Genomic DNA, 9974 nt, shown 5'->3' with positions numbered 1-9974 from the left:
TCTGATTTTTGTCTGCTTGGCTGTTGCTGAATCAATTGATCTTAACATGGCAAATACAATAAATTCTGCATGACCAGAGAGAAATGACCAAAATAAGAGCCCTAGTTTATACCTGGAAGCCTGGATCTCTGATGTTTTAATTTTCGAGCTTGCTATGTTGATAAAATATTACACCCTACAATACCTCATTGGAATACAAGCGGGATCTGTTCTATACTTCTATATTAAGTAGCAGCAGGCTGTACTAGCATTCAGGCCGGTATAAACCTGCTTGGGGTGTGGTCTATCGTAAGGCCTTTGGTAGGCTGTGTGTCGTGAATTGGCAGCATTTTGTGAAGGCCTGTGATTACACTCATGACACTACCAGCATTAGATTTGGACAAAATTGTCAACTAGATAGGCTCGTTCACTTGGGAGAGTTGGTGTATTCCACATCCAGACTTAGGGTAATTTATGTAAGATCACTCAAACTAGCTTAGGATTTGATTCAACAATTTATTCTTATCACTAATATAGTACTCCGTATTATAATTGTTGTCTTGTCGTTGTCGTCATCTTTCACATTGTGAGTAATTTGGAGTAATTTATTTTCAACAGCTTTTTTCAAAATATTATGAAAAGTTGGGATTAATAAATCAAAATTTCTTTATTATCATAGCTGGATTGACTCAAGTTTGGTCTTCACTTGAAATCGTACGAGCCGAGCCTAATATATCCTTGGTTCGTAAGTGGTTAATTGTTATGTACTCTTGCCCAAAAAAAAAAAAATGCTATGTACTCGGTATATTTCATATTGGCTTGGTGGGCTAGCATGAGTAGGCCTGTACAAAACAATCCGAAAATCCAATTATCCGATCTGAATTTTTGGATATCTGATCCGAGTTTTCATCTCGCATCGGATATCGGACGTGGATTTGGATATTAATTTTCAAAATTTAGGATATCTGATATCCGAAATATAAAGCTTAAAATAGTGAAAATATATAAATTTTTTAAAATTGTTCATATAAAAGTAACCTTGTATTATTAACTTATTAATATGTTTGATGATAATAGTTATTGCAAAAGAAAATATGTTGTACAACTTAGGGGTAAAAAATGGTAAAATTAGTGAAGTTTAGATTGTAATCATAACAATTTTACTTAATATTGGATAATGGATATCCGAAACATCTGATCCGAAAATTTTGAATATCCAAAATTTTCAAATCGGATTTGGATATCAATTTTTGATATCCGAGTATTCGGATATCTGATCTGAAATCACATTTCGGACCGGATATCCGATCTGTGAACAGGCCTAAGCATGAGGGATTGAGGGCTGATCAATTGATATGCATGATAAGAAAATGACTAAATCTGACATGAGTTCGTCACAAGCCTAACTTGGCACATAAGGCACACCGGTGAGCCATGATTCGTGCATGAATATTAATATTTGTTTATATTTTGCACGAGCTAATTGTTTCTTACCAATTTACCAAGAATCCAAAATTATACGAATAAAAGGCACAAACTCGACACAAAATAACTATTTTTAAAATCTGGCACTATTTGCTTAAGCCCGAGACATATTGACAAGTCACATGAGGTGATGAGCCTACACTCCCCAACTAAGGCTATCTCCGATTTCCTTCCAGATAGGAGGAGCATGGCAGTCTATAGTTTCTTGCATATATTAAAAACAGCATGATGTAAAATTCATGATTATGTATTTATGCTTACTTTTTTCTTCTTTGGCCCCAAACCTATCCTCGATCTTTATCATCAGCAAAATCTCTATATTTCCCCACTTTTAAGTCACACTCAAAGAGTCTTCAAAAAAAAAAAAGTCACACTCAAAGATCAAACTTAGAAATTAGCATTAAAAATTCAATCTTTATGTATCCTACACCAAGCTCATTTTTATTTTGCCCTCAAAAAATTACCAAAAAAAACTTCAATTTTTGTGGGGTTGTCTTCTAATTTCTGCTAAAAATATCGAATTTATAAATCTTTACATACCCAAAATTCATTTCTCCTCAATTTTCTCCCTTAATTTTGCAAAATAGTCAAATATTGAGGTTGGTCACAGACCAAAAATGGCGGCGTCAGAGAACATGGGTTTGGTTCCAACTCAAAGAATGGAAGACAACTTGAATTCTCAGCTCCTTTTTCAGAGCAATAACAACCCTTTAAGATTCGGGCGGGGGCCCGTTAATCCGGGTTCAAAACCCGGGTATTTGGATAACAAGCTCTTTGATATGGATCACCGTGAGAGGGGGTACTTCTCGCCGGAGCTCCGGCGAGGTGGCGATGGTGTAGGTGTTTATGAAGAGGGGACCGCTTCTCCGAGGCGAGGCGGGTCTCGGGATTGGAATGGGGGTGGACCCGCCTCGACACCGAGTAGCGGGGAGGAGGATGATGATGAGGATGAGGATGATGAGGAGGAGGAGGATGAGGAAGGTGATGGTGAAGTGTTGGGATTGGTGGGAATTGTTGGTGGGAGGAAGAATAGTCATAGTAGTGGTTGTGGAGGGAGTAGTAGTGGAATTGGGGAGAAAATTGGGGTTGGTAATTCCAAGGATCATGGTTTATTGGGTAAGTTATGTGTTAATTTATTTTATCAGTTTCATGGTTTATTTACTTAATTTCTAGATTAATGAATTTGATTAAATGTGATCTTAAGTCTGAATTTATTTCACAATTAGCAATTCATGAGTAGTGATGATCAATGTTACCCAATTCGCGGTATGAGAATGCTATTAGCTTTGTGGCATTGTGGTGGTGATTGTTGTAGTGGTATTGGGCTATTGGGTAATGGAGATAGAATTGGGGTTGATATTGAGTGTCTATCTTCAATTTGTAGGATTTTATATGCTGCATTTGATTCGTTTTTATAGCTTGAATTAGGGAGGTTGGCTATGAAAGTATGAAATAGATAATGGTTGGAAGTTGCTAGTTCAATTAATTTAGAGATGTTATGTGATCATTCTTTTCACCTCATAGAGAAATGGATGCAATTTCAAGCCTAAACTTATTGTTTAGAATCTTATGCACAGTATCGAGGAATTTGGATATCTCAAATTGGGAGGGAGTAATGATAAGAAAAGTTATGGACCAGTTCTATAATTTGTTTGGGTGTGAAAGCTTTTGGTTAATCTGTTAATTTGTGATGGTAGGTTCATCAACTAGGCAGATAATGATCAAGGATGGGGGTATCTTGCAACCAGGGGGTAATGCGAATAGAGTCACTACGAGTGAGAATGACCAGCAAGGAAGAGTAGGGAACTATCAAAAAATGGTTACAGTTGCAGAGCATGATGGTGGTGATGTGTATTATATGCAGTTGTTGCAAGGAACAGAAGGCTGCAGCCAAGGTCAGAAGGATATAGCTGGGGACAATGGTTGTGGGTTCAGTGGAAGGAAGGACATCGCTATTTCTAGTGATCCAGGAGAGTCACTGAGAGCAATTTTCTCTGATCCAATAACGTGAGTGCTTGTGGAAATTAAACTTCTCTTGTTTGACCAGAGGCCTGAAATACTTTATTTTTCCCCTACTTTCCCTTAAAGGCATGCAGACGGAATCAGTCATAGATTTAGCCAATAATGGTTCAATTGAATGGAATATGAGTTTCCCCTACTTTCCTTTGAAGCCTAAGACTATGGGTTTCGCTATTCTTTTATGTTTTGTATTATTATATTCTATCTTAGAGTTTCCAAGTGAGTGATTTCTGAAGACTCTATTCGCTAGCTCGCCATGACCCAAATATTTATCTGAGTGTTTATGCTGCAAAGTTTTGGTTACACAGGGGAGCTCTAATGGATGATGCAATGATATTACCTTGTGGACACTCCTTTGGAGGCGGTGGAATTCAGCAGGTTATCAAAATGGTGAGTAATCTGAAATTCCTATGTAAAATGAAATGTAGCTGATGATCACCTCCACCCCCCTCCTCTCTCCCCTCCCTAGCACCCTTGAATCTTGATGCATTCTATATGAAGTTGTTGTAAGGTCAATTTGATATGTCTGCAATGTTGATTTACCTTCTTTTTTGGCAACTTGGCATATATAGTATTGATTGATATAGTGATTTGATCACTGATCTGTCAGCATAACCCAAGTTTCTGGCTTGGATTATTTGGTTCCATGTGCTATATGGGCTTATGCGCCTATGCCTGTTTACCTACCTTCCTGCATACTCCATATGTTATTGATGAGCCATGATCAATTAACTTCTTTCATGAGGGTATTGCAATGCTTAAATTGCTGCCTGGTGAATGGCTGTGAATATTATAAAACTCAGTGTATGAATCTCATGTAGGTTGAGTAGGCACAGGTTTTTATCAGAGCCTGTTGATCTATTACTAAGCTGGAACGCCAGCAAACCCACCCATTAAAGCCCTTTGCTGATTGGTGAGTGGTGACCTCAGCTATATGAATTCTTTGGTTGGAATATACTTAGTAGGAATTAATGATCCTTAGAAAGCTTCCACAAATTATTTTTATGTCCATTTAATCTTGAATTCACGAGTGAATATCCATTTCAGGATGGATATAGGTGATTCAAGACATTCTTTGAGGAGTTTTGTGAGCAAATTGTCAATTGATAAAGAAATCAACCCAGTGATATCGACCTTGACTATAACCCTTTAACATCTCTTCAATAATAAGAAATTTCTTAACAAGTTCTGAATCCATACTCCCCCCCCCCCCCCCCCCCCCCCCCCCCCTCCTCCCGGGCTATGCTCTTATGTCCTCAAAGGCTGTAAAGGATGACATATTATAAGCAACTTAATCTTCCCACCCAATGAAAAGTGTGTTCTTTATCCCCCCAATCCATACATTTCATGATCCGACTATCCACAAGCTCCCAACGAGCTTTAGAGCTTAGGCTATCACTTTGTGGAACCTTAAAGCAAGTGAATGGTCACTGTTGAATCTCAAAACCAACTGAGGTGACACTAGTTTCCAACTGATCTGGTTAATAGTAACCCCAGTAAAGACTACAATTACACATAATTATTTTCATTCCAGACGAATGTTGAAAACTGCATGATATCCAATACACTCTTTATCACATTTTAATCTTGTCTGTCTCATGCCCTTGATGTTAGCTAAATAAACCTGATCTTCAGCTGTTATTGTAATAGACGATTTTTTATTTAAGAAGCTTTATTTTATATATTTCTCTCTAGACAATTACATACTAGGCTATTTCTTACTCTTGTTGCACTTTCTCCTTAGTCAATTCTTACTTGGCTAATTATAGGTCTTGTGACTTCTATATACTTCCCACACTTTGTGTTCAGAAAGGATCAAGGCTTGTTAAAAGACAGTTTTTTGCAAGCTCATGATTTGGGTAACTAGTACAAATGACTCTTTGAATACAAAAAAGAAGCTTTAAAGAGGAACTAGACAATTTTTTATCAATGACTTTGGTTTTATGTACGAAGTATTTTTGTTCATTTGTTTAAAAGGGAACAAAGAGATTTCACAAAACTCCTATTCAAGGAGAAATATATTTTGAACATTCTTATCCAACCACTATGTAACTTGGATCAAATGGTCTGTCTTCCCACTCATTAGACTTTCATACTCCATCCATTACCCACATACTGTTTATCCCCTATCAAACGTCCCAAATCTCATTTGGGAAAAGATTGTTCTTAATCCTCTCTAACCTCCCCACTTTGGGTCCCCCCTTTCACTCATCTTCCCTCCCTGAAAATCATTCTACTATACCTATCTCTATTTATTCACTATTAATGAACAAAACTCCACTATAATTTCTCTTCTTTGAGACTTTGAACCTCTGCCCAGGAGAAATGAGAAGTTTCCTGAATGCAGGGAGCATAATTATCCTAAAAAAATATACAAAATATCACTACTATTAATCAGCAAGGTTTTTAATTTTATTCATTAATAAGAAAATTTATCGTCGCGAAATCAACTGACTCAACCTTTTGATATATTCTATATACCTTTGATATTATTTCCCAAATATTTCCCAGAAGATTCAAATTTCTCCAGGTAGCTCACAAAAGCTAGAAGAGTCCTCCAAAGTATCCTAAAATTTATCCTACTTCTGATACCTGTCAATCTTGACAGATATTTGGGCAGGGTTACTGTATTCATTTGTCTGTAATTTATGTACCTGAGGAAAGATCCTGGTCAGTGAGGCTCTGGAGGAGTATTAAAGTCATGAACTTCTCTTGTTTGTTCATTCAGACTTAGAAAATCAGATAAGCCTTTTCATGAAAGGAAATTTTTGTCTTTGCACAGTAATACATGCTCCCTTGAGAACTTCTGTGAGTATTCCATTATTGGCGAATCTTAACCTGTGTCAGCATTTCTTTGCTATTATAAAATGCTTTGTCTCTCTGAGTGTGTCTCCTGTGTAGGACTGTAGGGTAGTGTGTGAGAGTGTTTTTTTGTGTCTGATTAGCACATGCACACACACGTGTTAATATTATGGATTTCAGTTTTAAATGTATATACCCAGTAATGCCTTTTGTCATTCATCAGGCATTTTACATCTCTCCTTGTTAATGTAATGACTATCATTTGTTCTTTGGTCAACGTTAATGTAAAGTAGAATAGAACAGTGAATTACTGAATCACGGGAGCCTGCTAACAAAATCCTTCATACTTGGTTACTTACTAATGTGTTGGAGAGTTCAGCATTTTCTCAAGCTTTGACTTTATTACCTCTTGAGAAAATATGATCAAATTATGTCTTTTCTTCTATTTGCAGAAAGCTTGCTATACGTGCTCGAATCCTGTAACTGAAGAGTCGGTGGCAAAAAATCTCTGTAAGTGATTAAATACAGAGATTGAAACTTTAGCTTCGATGAATAATCTGCTCATGATATTGAGGTCAATGTAACTCCCTTCATGTTGTGAATCTGCTGTATCCACTTAGGAGAAATGAATTTCTGTGCGAATTTCAACCTTTAGTTTAGTTGTAGGTTGTGTTTTATTCTTACAATTCATATAATTTTCTGGTTGTTTTCAGCTCTTCGAACTGCTGTTCAAGCTTTTCGACGTGATGAAGATTTGCAGATGTACAAAGCTTCCAAAAGGAGAAGAGAGAGGCTTGAACAGGTTTCTTTTGTTTCCTAGTGAATTCAAATTAACTGTTATTTTTTCCTTCTAATGGAAAATTTAGGTATTCTCAAGAGATGGCTTTTTTAGTGTGAGTTGTTGGGTGGAAGGGTGAGGGGCGAGTGGACAATTCATGTGTGATGCGAATAGTAGACAATCAGACTTGTTCGAACTAGATTTTACGTGGTAACTGAAACGAACTACAGTTGATTGCCTGTCTGTTATGCAGGACAAGGGTAATTATGGTGATTCATCTTTCTTAGATTCACCAAGAGGAAGAGGTGTACAGTTTCCATTTGTTGTGACCGACAGAGTCATCATCAAGGTTAGTGAAATATTCACGTTTTTGTTTGTTTTGGCCATTTTCTTTGAGGTTAGAAACTGATGATAGAACTGTAACTTCTATCAGGGAAACAAGAGGACACCACAACGCTTTGTGGGCCGTGAGGCAATTGTTACGACACAATGCTTGAATGGATGGTCAGTTGACTTACTACGTCCTATCCCCCCCCCCCCCCTACTTATTGGAAAACACACACATTACTCATCCAATGGAAGGGTGTGCAAACTACAAAATATATTAATCACCACAAAATATACGTAGAGAACACTTCACTAATCAAATAGGTGAAAAATCCACAATCTTGTATAACTAATCAAGCCTATTAGTGATAGACCACAACCGAGACAATCTCCATAGATCGTGTTAGTATGTAAATTCATCCCAAGAACGCTCAACCGTTAGCTTACTCTACCTTTCTTTAGAGAATATCAACCTTCTAGGATTCTAACTTCCTAAGATTACATCATTAATGTATACTTGCAAGGCTTTTAACATTGAAATTCTCGCAAGGTGTAAGATTCATACTTACACCTAAACTAGGCTGTTTTTACATAAATTACACCACCCCTTGGCTGTCCTCTTGTGTTCACCACAACCCTCACAAGTCTATCCACAAGTCACAAAATAAGTTTTACCTTTGTTTCTGAAAGTTCTTAACATTTACTGTCTGCACATAAAGTAAAGCAATTGGAGAGTGTATTGTGATTAGTGGGTGTAAGGAAAAAAAAGTGGATAAAGTAATAGAGAGAGTGTAAGAGGAAGTGTTGAGAACTTTCATAAACAACATAGTTACATAGGTAGTGAGTAAATAACCCATTACCTTCTCATATAGGACATGGAATTCTACTGCCACCAAAATATATTCTAGGCCTCTTTATATCCTAAACTTACACATCTTTAAGAAAACTAAATACTCCTTGGCATGGGAATACCATGACCAGCACAGGCTTGCATGCTCCTTGCACCGCCGTGCCAATTGCCCAAGCTTCTCTTAACTTCCTTCTGACTAAGAGGAATGTGTTTGCCACCCTTGAACTAATTCTTTTTTAATTTTTCTACATAGCCTTTCTGAAACCTGTGGTACCCACTACATGTTGGTCTTGAACCTAATACCCCATCACCACCACCTCCTCCTCCTCCACCACCACCACCACCACCCCTCCCCCCCCAAAAAAAAAATGAATAAATAAATAAAAGAAAAAAAGAAAACAAAAAGAGAGAGAAGAACTCTACAATGAGTTTTTTTGCACTTGAATAGTTGAATTTGCTTTGTTGTTCATGCATCCTAATTCTTCATTATTCGTAATGGCTCATTTGGTGAAAGGTAATAAACTAATGATTGGTAACGATTTTGTTTAAGGAGTATTTACATCTCATGTGAATGTCCAAAGTCATACACATCTACGATCAGAAAACACTGATTTATTCTTATTATCTAGTTCCTACCATATCTTTGGGTGGTAATTGTACTATTGTTGTAATAAAAATCAGTGAAGAGAATCAGCTACTTGATGATGGAGGTGCATTATTAAAGATCAAAAACTTATTAATCAAAAATGACTTGATGATAACTTCTGAACTCATTTAATATAAAACCTTAAACAAACAAGTTCTTGGGGTATCAGATGCCTTGACATGGTTGCTTATATGGACAGACACTTCAATCTGATTCAAAAACATGTTAAAATGAGCAAAATGCTAATGTTTGACTCAATGACACACTTGTTTTCAGAAAGTTTACCGAGTCTGAGCAACATTGTAGTTTGGAACTCTTCTAGAAAAATTTGGTTATAAAGGATAGTTTATACGGAGTAGTTCTTTAAGAGTTTAAGATAGTGACCAAGTAAAAGTGTCGAGGTGGGCTGCTGGGTGGAGTACTATGACCATCCCACAAAGCTGGTTTATTGAGTAATTTCATTCATTTAAAATAATAATATTAATAAAGCTTGGAGTTCAACCCACCTCCCAATCGCTGTTATCTCTAGTCTCAACTCTCTAGATTACTTATTTCTCTTTATAAAGCTAGCTTGCTTATTACAGAGTCCATTGTAGCTTTTGTTGAATCAGTTATCAGTTTGCATCTAGTTTGGCTTTAATGGTATAATTTGCGTCCTTTGTCACGAACATTACTGAAAATCCCTGATTCACTTGTTAGGTATGTGGTGAAGACACTGGACAATGCAGAGAGTGTAAAACTGCAATATCGGTCACTGGAAAAGGTTCCAGACAACCCTTCCTCAAAGCCAATTTCAGAGAAGGTGACACCAAATTGGCTGTAGCCACAACATGCTTTGGTGGTGTTTAATCTAACAAAACAATTTTAGGTTAGGATCTTGAGAGGTTGAAGATGACACTTTGAGGTCTTGTAAATAGAGGGAGCCATTTCACTTTTCGCCATAGGATAGGGGAACTTTGCTGGGGCTATGAGTATATGCGCCTTTGTATTACTTCTATTCCGTTGTATCATTGTATGTAACTTTTTTTTTAAATCCTACTTTTGTATTTTAATACAAGCCATTTTATAAAAAAATATGCGCTTTTATA

At 36.9% G+C, this 9974-nt stretch overlaps 1 protein-coding gene across 2 annotated transcripts; it reads left to right on the top strand.

The window, feature by feature from the left end:
• The first annotated feature begins 1736 nt into the window (after window positions 1-1736).
• On the top strand, window positions 1737-9974 carry LOC145595655 (U-box domain-containing protein 62-like). Of its 2 annotated transcripts, XM_081652074.1 has the most exons (8): window positions 1737-2580; window positions 3162-3471; window positions 3792-3873; window positions 6738-6795; window positions 6999-7087; window positions 7317-7412; window positions 7497-7567; window positions 9586-9974. In XM_081652074.1, exons 1-8 carry the CDS (start codon window positions 2082-2084, stop codon window positions 9707-9709), a joined length of 1329 nt encoding a protein of 442 aa, XP_081508200.1. In that variant the 5' UTR covers window positions 1737-2081; the 3' UTR covers window positions 9710-9974. The 2 variants fall into 2 exon arrangements, 1 of the variants encoding a protein (XP_081508200.1); XR_014102984.1 differs by lacking the exon at window positions 9586-9974 and having other exon boundaries at window positions 7294-7412; window positions 7497-7569.

This window comes from Chenopodium album, chromosome 19 (genome assembly GCF_948465745.1).
Source record: "Chenopodium album chromosome 19, dcCheAlbu1.1, whole genome shotgun sequence".
NCBI classification, from domain to species: Eukaryota; Viridiplantae; Streptophyta; class Magnoliopsida; order Caryophyllales; family Amaranthaceae; genus Chenopodium; species Chenopodium album.
This window is presented reverse-complemented; position numbering and strand designations above follow the sequence as displayed.